This window comes from Xenopus laevis, chromosome 9_10L, assembly GCF_017654675.1.
Source record: "Xenopus laevis strain J_2021 chromosome 9_10L, Xenopus_laevis_v10.1, whole genome shotgun sequence".
In the NCBI taxonomy this organism is placed as follows: Eukaryota; Metazoa; Chordata; class Amphibia; order Anura; family Pipidae; genus Xenopus; species Xenopus laevis.
The window spans coordinates 82,283,944-82,299,070 of NC_054387.1; the positions used below are offsets into that span (position 1 = coordinate 82,283,944).

At 40.5% G+C, this 15,127-nt stretch overlaps 1 protein-coding gene and 1 long non-coding RNA gene across 2 annotated transcripts; both read left to right on the forward strand.

Moving 5' to 3' along the window:
* The first annotated feature begins 2,152 nt into the window (after positions 1-2,152).
* LOC108701854 (UDP-glucuronosyltransferase 1A8) lies at positions 2,153-6,864 on the forward strand. The gene is made up of 3 exons (XM_041576287.1): positions 2,153-2,353; positions 2,561-2,991; positions 6,673-6,864. The coding sequence occupies exons 1-2, from the start codon at positions 2,183-2,185 to the stop codon at positions 2,762-2,764; spliced, it is 375 nt and encodes a 124-aa protein (XP_041432221.1). The 5' UTR covers positions 2,153-2,182; the 3' UTR covers positions 2,765-2,991; positions 6,673-6,864.
* Positions 6,865-6,927: 63 nt separating this feature from the next.
* Positions 6,928-14,726, forward strand: LOC121397915. Its single transcript, XR_005964035.1, has 2 exons — positions 6,928-6,967; positions 14,473-14,726. It is a non-coding gene; the product is annotated as an uncharacterized LOC121397915 (long non-coding RNA).
* Positions 14,727-15,127: the final 401 nt, after the last annotated feature.

Below are 15,127 nucleotides of genomic sequence, written 5' to 3' on the forward strand. Positions count from 1 at the left end.
TGGAACCCGGCATGCACCTTGAATTCCAAACCCCCTCTGTCCACCCGCTTGCTTGATCACCAGATGCAAATGAGAAAGTGGGCAGTAAAGTTTAAACTTTAGGAGAGGAAACTACCATATGGCAGATCCAGCAGTCCAGGCCCCCTGCAGTCATGGAGTCTGCTACATGGTATTTACTCCACTGGTTCAATCTTCTGTTTGTTCAAAAACATCTGACATGCAATAACCTTGCACATCTTACTTACCCCCATCTGCATTACTTTTCACATTACCAAACATCATTCATTATGACATAGAATACAACATTTTTTGGAGGTCATTTGTTTTTGGAGGAGGTTTTGTTTATGATTACAATGTGTCTGGCCAATCAGATCTTGGCATAGGTTATGACCAAATGCAGCTAAATGTGTACCTAGGGGTTTTCACATCCATGACCTGTGCGCTGTTTAAGTGCTTACTGGATCTTCTGGGAAATGGGAAAATGGTTTTGATACCAAACAACCCAAGTCACTAAAATATATTTATCATTTACAATATGTGGGCCTTGCTCTTGTCCTGTAAGCTCTTCAGGTTTGTAGGCAGTCTAATTCTCAGCTCTTTGAAAGAGCCACCACTGCCCCCTGCTGCCTATTTGATTCAGGTGTGTTGTGTACTAAATAGTTGCTGTTCAATGCTTTTGCTGATAGGTTGTGGGTATATACTACATTTGACTAAGGGTGGTTCATCTTTAAGTTAACCTTTAGTATGTTATAGAACAGCTAATTCTCGATTAATCTTAATGTTTCCTTTTTCATAGTTTTTGAGTAATTTGCTTTACTTTTCTGACTCAAATAGGGGTCACTAATGCCATCTAAAACACAATTCTGGAACTGTGCGAATTTATTGTTATTGCTACTTTTTATTACTCAACTTTCCATTCAGATGATCTCCTATTCATATTACAGTATCTTATTCAAACTAGCGCATGGTTGCTAGGGAAATTGGACCCTAACAACCAGGTTGTTACTGTGGAAAAAAGTGGATATTTGCTGAATAAAAAGCTGATTATTTAAAAACCACAAACAATAAAATATGAAAAGCAATTGCAAATTGTCTCAGAATATCACGCTCCACATAGTAAAAGTTAAGTTAAAGGTGAATGTTAAAGTGGCCCTGATAGCCCAATCTGCAGCAGACCCTATATATATTGCAACCACTTCACTGCTGTCCATGCTTACTTTTCCTGTATTTCTTTTATTCAGACTAGGTTGTGGAGGGTCCACATTGCATACCTCCCAACAGTTTGGAAATAGAAAGAGGGACAAAAAGATTTGCCGCGCAGAGCATGCCTAAAATTCTTTGGCCATGCCCATTTTGTGGCCACACCCCCAATTACCACAAAATTTGGCAGGTTATGAATGTTTGAACACATTTCTGTAGTTTTTATGTGTTATTACAGTTATGCTAATGAAGGTGAATTGCCCTTTAAGATGCAACTCACAATTTCCCAAAAAGACCTGCTTATCTTAAATTGTTACAAAGTATCCAAGTGCACCTGCCACATATTTTGGGCTCTCTGCCAAAAGCCAATTAAGTTTAGAAACACAGGCGTGTGTAGGCGCCGAACGCAGGAAAAATGCAGCATGTTGCGTCTCAATCTGCGTTCGGCGCCTACACGCGCCTGTGTGAGTACAGCCCCATTGGAAAAAATGTAATGCGTCTATTCCTGGGCTCCCCTGCGGCTGAACGCAGAAAAACGGAGCGCAGGTAAAAACGCTCGTCTGTAAGAGCCCTTATATATCTTTATAATGTACAAGTCCTGCCTGTTATTTATTGTCTCTCAGTTCTGTATATACATTTGTGTGAAGGTTTCTGCAATCTCATTTATAGAAGTGCCCATCAGCAATGTGTGTAATGGTGATGTGATATTGTTAGCTTTTATTGGAGTCACTTGAGTTCAGTGTAGAATAATTAGACAGCTGGAAAAAAAATCACCAGATACACATATTTTCTGTTTTTATTAACCAGGAACAGCCAGTGACACATTGACCCATTTTTTGTGCCAAATCAGACTCTTGCATGGTCTGAAAATATTACATTAATGAACTTTGGAACTTATCTTGGCATGATGACCAAAGCAAAAAATCAGAGATCAATTATTAACCAACGTGTTAATAATGCCATAGTTCATTAATACTAAGAAATGGAGCTGTTAGCATCCACTCATGCTGCTGTTTGGCTGCTCTTCTGTCTGGGATCTCTCACTGGGACTAAGGAAGGGAAGCTTATGGTAGTGCCTATGGATGGCAGCCACTGGCAAAGTCTGAAAACTGTAGTAGAGAGGCTGGCACACAATGGGCATCAGATTATAGTTGTAAAGCCATAGGGCAGCGTAATGCAGATTGACTCTAAGTAGTTCTCTGTGAGGACTTACCCTACCCCATACAGTAACCAATATATCCATGAACGCTTCCAGACATTGGGTACTTCTCTGTTTAACACTTCTTCTTACCTTGATATGGCAGTTACATCTTTTAATAACATTATGGACACAGCACATATGATCAACAGCATGTGAGAGAGTTTGTTACACAACAAGCAGTTGATCCAGGACCTGCAGGAGGAGACGTTTGATGCAGTGCTTAATGATCCAGCATTTTATTGCGGGGTGATAATCGCAGAGTACCTTAGGGTACCTTCGATCCATTTTTTGAGGGGGCTGGCTTGTGAATATGAATATATAAGTGCTCAGGGTGAGAGCCCCCTTTCCTTTGTTCCCAGATGAATTTTGTGCAGCGTATAAGAAATGCATTTGTCAAGATGGCTTGGTCCATTATTTGTAAGGTAGCATTTCAAGACTGGGATCGTATGGCCTCAGAATTCCTACAGAGAGAGGTAACTACTTTACAGCTGCTCAGCAGAACTTCTGTCTTTCAGTATCCACGGCCCGTGATGCCCAACATGATATTTATAGGGGGCATCCACTGTGCAGTAAGAGAGCCACTTTCCCAAGTAGGTTCCTTCACTAGAATAACTAAAATATTTAATTAATTGTCAAAATGAACATAAAAGGCAACATTTAAATACAAAAAATCACTCTGCTGTATTTGATACTATACTATGTAAAGATGAACCAATATAGTTTATATAAATTAGATACTATGTAGCCAAGGGGGCTGTCTTTATCATATCTTTATCTTTATTTATTTTGTGGATTAATTATTGCATCCCTGTTGTTTAAAACTAGATTTTAAACTGGCACTGGTCTTGACACCAACAAAGGCCACTGAATGTCGAGTAGATCTATATTTTCTTTACGTGTCTTTCTGTACATTTCTCTCATGTTTTTCGCCAAGCCTTACCCACAATTCAACATTATTTCCCAGAATTCCAGTATAATTTGTTCATGCAGGAGTTACAGTTATGTCTGGGTTAGGGGCAACATAAAAAGGGTACCACAAAATAGGGTACCAGATTGTAATTGCAAAGCCAGAGAGAAGCATAATGCAAACTGGATCCAAAGTTTTGCTGTAAAAAGTGGTGTATCTACAAAGGAAGCAGACTGCGACCATAGGGAGACCCGGTGGTACAGTGAGCTCGGCCAGGTTCTGCTTCCTCAGTAGTCACATACACAAAAGGGACAGGGCCAGGCCCCCAAGGTTCCCCCTCTACCTGAGAGTACTTACCCCAAACCATACATAACTCCATATAAGCTTTATAGACATTGCACATGTGTTAATAATATTTATGAGTTTTTTTACACCACAATCACAGTATCCAGGGCCTGCATGTATGTATACAAGTATTGTACTATTTACCAGGGCTGTGGTTAAAGAAGTGAGGGGGTGAGCAGGCAAGGTAGAAAGACTGTTCCCAAAATATAATTTAAAAAAAAATTGATCTGCTGTAAATCCTCTAGAAGAATACCAACTTATCTGGACAGCAGCCCTTCATGCCCTCCAGAAGTTACAATGCATTTTTAATACGTCTTGGCACATATTGCAATATTTCAGGCCTGCTTTGGACTTTATCAAGCTAAAAACACATGGTCACTTTTGCAATATATAGCCTGGTTAAAGGAGAATTAAAGCTTAACTAAGGAAGTAGCTGGAAATGTTGTTCATTGTATTTTGGGCTCCTGTACCAGCCCAAGGCAACCACGGCCCTTTAGCAGGGAAGATCTGTGCCTCCAAAATTTCCCCAGTAGTTCTCCATCTTATTTTCTGCTGATTCACTGCACATGCTCTGTGCTGCTGTCACTTGCTGATCTTAGGAACTGACTCACAATACACAGTACACATAGAATATAAATGTCACAATATAAGGCTGATTAGTAATTAATACAGATAATTACTACATGGCAGCACATAAACCATTGCAACTAGCATCAGAATTTAATAACCATCAGCTTATATTACAGGCCAACCTCATTTTCTGCTTGATAATTTGCCCTAAGCTTAGCTTCTCAACAGCTGCTCAGAGCTCACTGAGCATGTGAGTGTCACAGACACTTTCCAAAATGGTGACCCCCTGTGATAAGTTTGAAGTCCTGGATCATTGCTGCTATTGACAAGCTGAAACTTAAGTCTGGTACAATAAGTTCTGTATATAAAATATGGCATTTTTAACCATAATTATTTTTAGGGTTTAGTTCTCCTTTAACAAGCCCCCTTGTGGTCAGATATAACACACAACATTTTACAAACAAAATACAATTACATATTACAGATACACTTAACTTGTTGTATTTTGTGTGTGATGTATACACATAATATATATACATTTATTGAACATGACTAGCATATGCTTCAATTCCGATACAATCCCCACACCCCATAAATACACATCAAATACACATCAATCATAGATCATTTGGTGAAAAAGGCCGCAGCTTGTTTTATTAAAAAACATTTGAATTCACCAATTCCCTTTTCGGCTAATCAGTAGGGTAGCCCCACTATGCCACTGGTGCGACATAACATCCACCCCACCATCTCCAAGGGCGGGAGGGAGGTACGTTGTATCTCCTGTGCCATCTAAGGTAATGTGAATTCCCGCATTTTACACCCCTATTTAAAGACTAAGCCCTGCCCCTTTGTTCCACCTTTCTTCCACACTACCCACAATGCCTGCAACACTACCCCTTTATTTCCTCTACTCTCCCCTCAGTCATGGGCCCCTTCCGCTCCACCTGCCCAGGCTCATTAATTTTGGCTTCTGTATTTACCCATTGTGTATATCACATAAATGTATATCACATTGGAGGACATTATAGACAAATGGCAGGGGACCTTTTTACCCATAAAGTGGATCACCATACCAGAGGCCACCCCTTTAGACTAGAAGATAAGAACTTTCATTTGAAGCAACGTAGGGAGTTCTTCACAGTCAGGACAGTGAGGTTGTGGAATGCACTGCCGGGTGATGTTGTGATGGCTGATTCAGTTAATGCCTTTAGGGTAAGGACACACTGGACGATTTGTCGCCAACGTTTTAAAAAAGTAAATCGCGGCGACAAGACGATTGTCTTTTTTGAACAGACGATTCACAGCGACTATTGGCACAGAGCGATTTGTATCCCATTACTCTGTGCGGTACGTGCTCCACATTTTTCTTCACAGAGCTTTTTCTGACTCTTTGTAAATAAAACTATTGTAAATAATGTTGTAATTAGTAATTATGCTCTGTGCTTATGGACTGCTTCCCTTCACCAGCATATGTCCCTTAAATGTTATCCTATATTCAACCCCCACTTACATTCTGTGGTCCTTGGGTATGGTATGAATAATATAGCATACAAAAGTAATGGGTAAGGCAAAATGTAGTAAAATGGGGTAGTTAAATCTCATTGTAAAGAATTCAGATATTCAGATCAATAACATGCACATGAACTAAGAGAAGAAGAGGTACTGTATGCACAGGGGCATTTTATGCCTGCGCTTACCTGATTCTTGGTTGATACCAACCCCATACCCTCACCCATGCTTACTTTTTCTGCACTCCTTCAGGTCTTAACACTAGTGTAGAGAGCACAACTATGCATTTTACGTTACCAGGAGCAACTCTTTGCTTCCCCCTTGAGTTTCTCAACTGTGATTTAAAGGAGAAGCAAACCCTAAAGTTAAAAAAAACCCTACCCCACATAGATCCCCCTCCCTCCTCCCCCCCCCCCAGCCTAGCTGCTACCCCGGGCAAATGCTGCTAAGTCTTTACTTACCCCTCGGTGCAGATTCTGTCCAGCGGAGTTCAAGGGCAGCATCTTAAGCCGCTTCGGTAATCTTCGGGTCTTCTCCCGGTGCTTCTGCAATTTTTGTCAGTTTCAGAGCATGCGCAGCTGTCACAAATCAGAAAATTTCTCCAACTGCGCCAATATTGCATTTACTTCCCGAAGATTACTGAAGAGAAGAAGATGGCACCTGTGAACTCCGCTGAACAGAATCTGAACCGAGGGGTATGTAAAGACTTGGGGGAATTTACCCGGGGTAGCAGCTAGGTTTCTCCTTTAACTGTGAGCCAAGGACAGCTCGTAGTTAGGAAAGTTTGTATTAGAGCTTAATGTCAGGGATATAGGGGTATAGATCTTTAAAACTGTAAGGGGTCATTTAGGATGCAGTTGTGTTCATGCAAATTTCTCTACAGTCAGTTGTGAGTAAACCCCCATTCATCAAAATGCTCTCTTTGCATTTCATATAGTTATGCTCAATGCTGCTCAGTCCTTCCTGCCTCCTGTTCCAAATCATAGCCCCTTAACAAGCACAACAATCTTGTTTTCCTTGGGATCCTCTTGTTGAAGCCAATGGGGATCCCACGACATCACCTTCCTACTGCTGCTGTTGGACACCCGGGAGGAGGATGAAGAAGAGCTGGAGAAGGAGATGGAGGCAGAGGACACGCTGTGAGTAAAATAGCCAGGGAGGAGAAATCGAGCTTTGCAGGATGGATGGTCGCCCTGTCACCTTTTCTGAAGAGGACCGGAAGTGGAGTTTCTGTAAGTTATTTCTTAATAAAGGCTTTGCTATTTTAACCCTTTGCCTGCCAAGCACGTACACCGTACGTTCTGGCAGGCAAGGGCTTTAACTGCCAAGCACGTACATTGTACGTGCTTGCAGTTTTACATGCTGTACTCTGCATCAGCGGCTTTAGCCGCCTCTGCAGAGGTTTAGCAGCATTGACAGCCCCCTGGGCAACGAGGCTGGGGGGCTGTCATGTCGGTCCTGCGACTGGATTGTCGCAGGGCCGACCTAAAAGAGGCAGACACAGCAAATCGCGTGTCTGCCTTGCTGCTCTGCTTCCTCCTGCTCACCTCGTGTTCCAGCGACGCCCACACACTTCCTGCTTGCTGTGAATCTGCAGATTTGCTTCTCTCTCTTCTCCAGCTCTTAGATCAGCTAAAAACGGTAAGTGCCCTTTATTTTACACACTTACAGACACCTACCTACATTATACACACATACACACATATTTTAGTAAAAAAAAAACAAAAAAAAACAACTTTTTTTTAATTTTTCATTTTCCACTTATATGCACTTATATGCATTTATATACACTTATATGGACTTATATACACACTTATACACACTTATACACACTTATACACTGTCACACAATTCTTGGAAGTGTACACACATGTATACACATTTTATTTTTTTTACTTTTTCATTTCACCAATTTGTGTTTTTTTTACCCATAAAAACTGTTTATTTCAGCAGCGTGACTATTGGATAATCGATTTCGGACACTAATTACGCTGTCGGTGCAGTTATTTTGTTATTTCATTGATTTGCACAATTTTTGTGGTTTTATTGCAATTTTATCCCTGGATTATTGTTCCTTATGTATCTTTAGTATAGTTTAGCTGTTTGGTGCTTTGGTATATTATTTTACTTAGATTGATCCGTCAGAATATATGCTTTCCAAAAATATATGGTTTTCTGGGGTATTTTTACAGTTTGGGGGTCTTACGGCACATAACGCACAGTTGGGGTTCTCTTTTCAGCAGCTTAGTTGGCCAGCGTGAAAATTCATATGCACATTTTTCATTTGGGGCCGTACACACCATATACTTTGGTAAATCTATGCATATTGGGCATCAAACTATTCAGTAGACCTCTGATGTCCATATTTGGGGTGATTTTTCTTTGTACGTAAAACATTGTGTGAGATAAATGTGGCATACTTCAACATTTTTAGGCGATTTTCAGAAATGTAAAAATCTCTATGTTTATAAAAGTTTACAGTACTTTGCTGTAGAAAGACGTCTTTATCTTGGTTGTTTTCGTCAGAATGTGTACTTTCCAAAAACATATGGTTTTGGGGGGTCTTTGCTGTTAGGAGGGTCTTGAGTCACATAATATGAAGTCTAGGGTCTATGTTTACAGAAGGCGAATCGGCAGCAGAGAAAACTCATATTCACTATTTACATTTGGGGTCCGCACATGCCAACTGCCTTGGTATATCAATGCATATTGGGCATAAAACTGTTCAGTAGACCCTTGGCATTAGTATTTATGGTGTTTTACAATTGTATGTAAGAAGTTGGGTGAGATAAATGGGGCCAATTGCAATATTTTTAGGCGATTTTCAGAAATGTAAAAACCGTTGCTTTTATCGCCAAATTTAGGAAAGGCTTGCGACTTGGTACTTTGGAGTACAAAGACATGCATACCCAATTTGGATTCGCGGGAATGTGTAATTTCCAAAAATATATGGTTTTCCTGGGCGAACATACTTTTTTCTACCCTTGCCCCCAGGGCCGGACTGGGAGTAAAAAGCAGCCCGGGCAAAATAATCAAAGCAGCCCACATGTAAAAACACTATGTTTTGTACTCATCCACACATACAGTATATTGGGGTAAAACTGCAAAAATGGTTATAGGTGATGTGCATAAAGGGCTGCCTTTCTCGCTTAACTGTAATTAATGCCAAATATTACCGTAATTAATTATTATTATTACATTAAAGTACAGTAAAACATTATTTAACGGCACCACATAAATCTAGTGTGTCTATATTAACCACTTTGTTGATTTGCCATTTATTATAAGCCTTAAACATTTTATTTAAAAATTACAAGGATTCAATAGTTCACCATTATAGTATGGGGTATATTACTTCTTATAATATGCAAGTGATACGTGATATGCAAGTGATACAATCTGGACTGTTGAGGGGGGGGGGTTTGGGGAGTTCTAGTTCAACAAGTGCTTTGTTTTTCAGTTTAACTGTTTATTGCTAATAATGTTTCGTGCAGCACAGGTACCAGCCACAATCTGGACTGTTGAGGGGGGGGGGGGTTCGGGAGTTCTAGTTCAACGAGTGCTTTGTTTTTTGGTTTAATGATTATTAAACCAAAAAAGAAAGCACTCGCTGAACTAGAACTCACCAAGTTCCCCCCCCCCCAACAGTCCAGATTGTGGCTGGTACCTGCGCTGCACGAAACATTATTAGCAATAAACCGTTAAACTGAAAAACAAAGCACTTGTTGAACTAGAGCTCCTCAAACCCCCCCCCCCCTCAACAGTCGAGATTGTATCAGATTGTGGCTAGTACCTGCGCAGCACAAAATAATTTTAGCAATAAAGTCAGTGATCCCTCTCCCAGGCTCCCTTCCCATGTCTATAGCTTTAACCTCCCCTACTGAACAGTACCTCTTCCCAGGAGCTCACATGCCGACGACAATGCAGAGAGGCGACGAGTCACATGACGAGCTGTGACGCTCCTATTCAAGCACACAGTCCAGCCAAGCACACAGTCCAGGGGGAGGGGGGCGTGCTGTCACAGAGCAGAGCAGCAGAGTCTCTCTCTCTCTCCTAATTATACAGGCAACCGAGCGGTTTAAGCTGGGCCGCATTTAACTCTGTACTGCCCTATTGGTCTGCCGTTTTTTTTACTCTTGCCTTCATTCAAGGCAACGGAGGGGGAAAAACACAACTTATCTCTCTGTTCAAGAGCGGCCCACTTGAACAGGAAATAGAGCGGCCCCACGGGCAATTGCCCGAGTTCACAGGTTGCCAGTCCGGGCCTGCTTGCCCCCCCCCAAAACTATGTAAATGTGTTGATTTTGCAGTACCTGAAATGACAGACTATATGGGGGTCTTCCTTTTGGGGCCCCTATATGCCACGTGCTTGGGTACACCTATACATATTGGGCATCAAACTGTTCACAGGACCCTAGGCTTTCATATTTGGGGTGATTTATCTTGATACCTAAAAGTATGTGGGAAATACGATGCTGCAGGTTGGAAATGTTGAGGTGATTTTTGGAAATGTCACCAAAATCACCAAATTTAGGAATGATTTGCGGCATTGTACTTTGGAGTACAAAGACATGCATACCCAATTTAGATTTGTGGGAATGTGTACTTTCCGAAAATATATGGTTTTCTTGGGTGAACTTACTTTTTTCTACTTTTGCCCCCCCCCCCCAAAACGATGTAAATGTGTTGATTTTGCAGTATCTGAAATGACAGACCATATGGGGGGGGGTCTTCATTTTAGGGCCCCTATATGCCACGTGCTTGGGTACACCTATACATATTTGGCATAAAACTGTTCAGAGGACCCTAGGCTTTCATATTTGGGGTGATTTGTCTTGATACCTAAAAGTATGTGGGTAATACGATGCTGCAGGGTGGAAATTTTGAGGTGATTTTTGGAAATGTCACCAAAATCACCACATTTAGGAATGGTTTGTGGCTTGGTACTTTGGAGTAGAAAGACATGCATACCCAATTTGGATTCAGGGGAATGTGTACTTTACGAAAATATATGGTTTTCTGGGGTGAACGTACTTTTTTCTACCTTTGTCCCCCCCCCCCCAAACAATGTAAATGTGTTGATTTTGCAGTATCTGAAATGACAGACCAAATGGGGGTCTTCCTTTTGGGGCCCCTGTATGCCACGTGCTTGGGTACACCTATACATATTGGGCATCAAAGTGTTCAGAGGACCCTAGGCTTTCATATTTGGGGTGATATCTCTTGATACCTAAAAGTATGTGGGTAATACGATGCTGCAGGGTAGAATTTTTGAGGTGATTTTTGGAAATGTTGCCAAAATCACCAAATTTAGGAATGGTTTGCGGCTTGGTACTTTGGAGTACAAAGACATGCATACCCAATTTAGATTCGTGGGAATGTGTACTTTCCGAAAATATATGGTTTTCTGGGGTGAACATACCTTTTTCTACTTTTGACCCCCACAAAACGACGTAAATGTGTTGATTTTGCTGTACCTGAAATGACAGACCATATGGGGGTCTTCCTTTTGGGGCCCCTGTATGCCACGTGCTTGGGTACACCTATACATATTGGGCATCAAACTGTTCAGAGGACCCTAGGCTTTCATATTTGGGGTGATATCTCTTGATACCTAAAAGTATGTGGGTAATACGATGCTGCAGGGTAGAAATTTTGAGGTGATTTTTGGAAATATCACCAAAATCACCAAATTTAGGAATGGTTTGCAGCTTTGTACTTTGGAGTACAAAGACATGCATACCCAATTTAGATTCGTGGGAATGTGTACTTTCCGAAAATATATGGTTTTCTGGGGTGAACTTACTTTTTTCTACTTTTGACCTCCCCAAAACGATGTAAATGTGTTGATTTTGCAGTACCTGAAATGACAGACCATATGGGGGTCTTCCTTTTGGGGCCCCTGTATGCCACGTGCTTGGGTACACCTATACATATTGGGCATCAAACTGTTCAGAGGACCCTAGGCTTTCATATTTGGGGTGATTTCTCTTGATACCTAAAAGTATGTGGGTAATACGATGCTGCAGGGTAGAAATTTTGAGGTGATTTTTGGAAATATCACCAAAATCACCAAATTTAGGAATGGTTTGCAGCTTTGTACTTTGGAGTACAAAGACATGCATACCCAATTTAGATTCGTGGGAATGTGTACTTTCCGAAAATATATGGTTTTCTGGGGTGAACTTACTTTTTTCTACTTTTGACCCCCCCAAAACGATGTAAATGTGTTGATTTTGCAGTACCTGAAATGACAGACCATATGGGGGTCTTCCTTTTGGGGCCCCTATATGCCACGTGCTTGGGTACACCTATACATATTGGGCATCAAACTGTTCAGAGGACCCTAGGCTTTCATATTTGGGATGATTTTGCTTGATACCTAAAAGTATGTGGGTAATACGATGCTGCAGGGTAGAAATTTTGAGGTGATTTTTGGAAATATCACCAAAATCACCAAATTTAGGAATGGCTTGCGGCTTTGTACTTTGGACTACAAACACATGCATACCCAATTTAGATTCGTGGGAATGTGTACTTTCCGAAAATATATGGTTTTCTGGGGTGAACCTACTTTTTTCTACTTTTGACCCCCCCAAAACGATGTAAATGTGTTGATTTTGCAGTACCTGAAATGACAGACCATATGGGGGTCTTCCTTTTGGGGCCCCTGTATGCCACGTGCTTGGGTACACCTATACATATTGGGCATTAAACTGTTCAGAGGACCCTAGGCTTTCATATTTGGGGTGATTTCTCTTGATACCTAAAAGTATGTGGGTAATATGATGCTGCAGGGTAGAAATTTTGAGGTGATTTTTGGAAATGTCACCAAAATCACCAAATTTAGGAATGGTTTGCGGCTTGGTACTTTGTAGTACAAAGACATGCATACCCAATTTAGATTCGTGGGAATGTGTACTTTCCGAAAATATATGGTTTTCTGGGGTGAACTTATTTTTTTTTACTTTTACCCCACCCCAAAACGATGCAAATGTGTTGATTTTGCAGTATCTGGAATTACAGAACTGATAGCTCAAATGAGGTGTCTACATTTTAGGGCCCCTATATGTCACATGCCTGGGTACACCTATACATATTGGGCATCAAACTGTTCAGTGGACCCCAGGCTTTCATATTTGGGGTGTTTTACATTGATACCTAATGATGTGTGGGAGATACGATTCTGTAGATTGGAAGCTTTGAGGTCATTTTTCAAAAAATTCACCAATTTCTATAAAACATTATAACTTTAGGAAACAATTGCAACTTGGTAGTTTGGAGTACAACGATATGTTTACCCATTTTTGATTCACCAGAATCTGTTCTTTCTAATAATGGGTAGTTTTCTAGGGTAAACCTACTGTTAGTGGAATGTTTGGCCTTGAAATCAGAAGTATGCCGTTTGGGGAGCGGTGCTTTGGACATTTGCTAGTGTACTGCTTGTAGATTTTGATCTATACAAGTGAGAAATCTCCATAAAACTATATATATTTGGTATTGCCGCGTTCCGGAGACATAGACCTTTCCAAATCAGCTGTGTTCTCATACATAAAGTAAATAATGTTTCTGATATATGTGATTGTTCTTTGTGAAACATGATTTTTTTCATTTTATTGGACACTTAGAAGCCTATATTTTTTTACAGAAGTAGAATTACACCAAAATTCTTGCATATTTTGAAAGTTCAGGTTGTCCTGAAAAAAACAATATATTGTTTTCCTGGGTAAACTAAAAGACCGCCCCAGGAAGGGCCCTTAAAGTGAAAGAGTGCAAAATATCTAAAAACTGCTTGGCAGTAGATGTTCGCATCTAGGACAAAACGGCTGGCAGGGAAAGGGTTAAAGTTTAATTTGTCTTGGTGTTTATTTTTCGTTGTATACTAATAGATTTTTGTAAAAATGTTTTGATGTTACTGGTCCTTTAAACTGTGCATTAGAAGGAAATACCAAAATGGAAATAGCAAAATGGCTTTGCATTAAAGTTGATGAAACCAGAAAGTATTGGTGTGTGATGCTTATTATAACAATGGGTGTGGCTTATGGTTGTGGGAGGGGCTTGTTTTAGCACGCTGTGCAACGCTCACCACACAGAGCATCCCTTCACTTTTTTCACTCCAATTCAAGCACTGGATACATTCTAGTCTTACACCAGGATTTTATTTAATTAAAGGCCTCTTATACATTCAAGGGGTAATCCTTAATAATAATATGTACCTAAAGGGGAAGTAAAGTCTACAAAAGAGTAATGCTATAAATGCTGTATTTTACATACTGAACATAAACATGAACTTACTGTACCACTCATAGATCTGTCTGACAGATTGGCACAATGCTCTTTAAGAAAGTACCCCTGGTGATGTGCACTCATCTCAACATTTTGACACCCAACACAGTGGTTTCATTTAGCAGATTTTATTTATGTTTATACCAAAGGAATTTGTTACAATGGCTGCCAAACCTCTTTCACATTTTCTTCAGTGATTGTATGGTGCTTCTTTGCGGTCCCAAGAGACTGTCAAATGTGGCGCATTTGTTCATAGATCTTGTTCTCAGTGACTAAACTGTATTTGATATCAATTGTAGAAAACCAAGGCTGAGAACTTCAGCATTATTGCAGATGTTGGCTATACAGCAGGTGCTGCAAATTGCCTGTTATTCACCAATGCAGATGCCAATTAGTATCCACTTTGGTAAATCACGTGCAAGTTAAACTATGTTTTTATTATTGCACCCAGGACCTATTGCGGCCCAATCGAGCCCCGCGCCCATGGGGGCCCTGCACAGCCGCATCACAGCAAGAGCAAGGATTTGCTGCCTTTCTCCCTCACCAATGTTTCCATATGCGCGCAGTAACACTGACCCGATGAACTGCTCTGAAGCTCACCCCAGGGCAGTATCTGTTTTCTTTTTTTTTTTTCTGTTCGCTGGCTTTATAAATAGTAGCAGATTTATTACACTGCCTTATGAATTGTAAGCCTTTCCTTGCTAGCATTTGTGCCATTCTTCTGTTATGCATTTTTTGATATTTATTCATGGAATTGCCACTGTGCCACCTAAAGTGATTTCTGGGGGTATTTATACATGCAATTCTCACAGTGTTCATTCTGTTCTTAGTTCTGGGGTATTATACATGGAATTGCAAATGTGTTTATTCTGCTAAATGTTTTTTGGGTCAAATTGCATCAGTATCTTTTTTCTTAGAATGATGTGCTTTGTGCTTTAGTAACAGCTAAATGAAATGTTTAACTATCTATATATTCAATATTTCTCCCATAGGTATTCCCCTGTACTAAGCACAATTCAGCAGGAACAGCCCTGTAAGTTTGCTCATAGTCTGTACAGAGAGATCCCATAAAACTATGGCAGCATAGATATTCCCCTGTACTATTT

Excerpts from the sequence above, each read along its gene's own strand:
- LOC108701854 (XM_041576287.1), top strand. The coding sequence starts at position 2,183 with ATGGAGCTGTTAGCATCCACTCATGCTGCTGTTTGGCTGCTCTTCTGT. Across the intron at positions 2,354-2,560 it reads ATGGGCATCAGATTATAGTT|AGTTTGTTACACAACAAGCA; the intron begins GTAAAGCCATAG and ends AGCATGTGAGAG.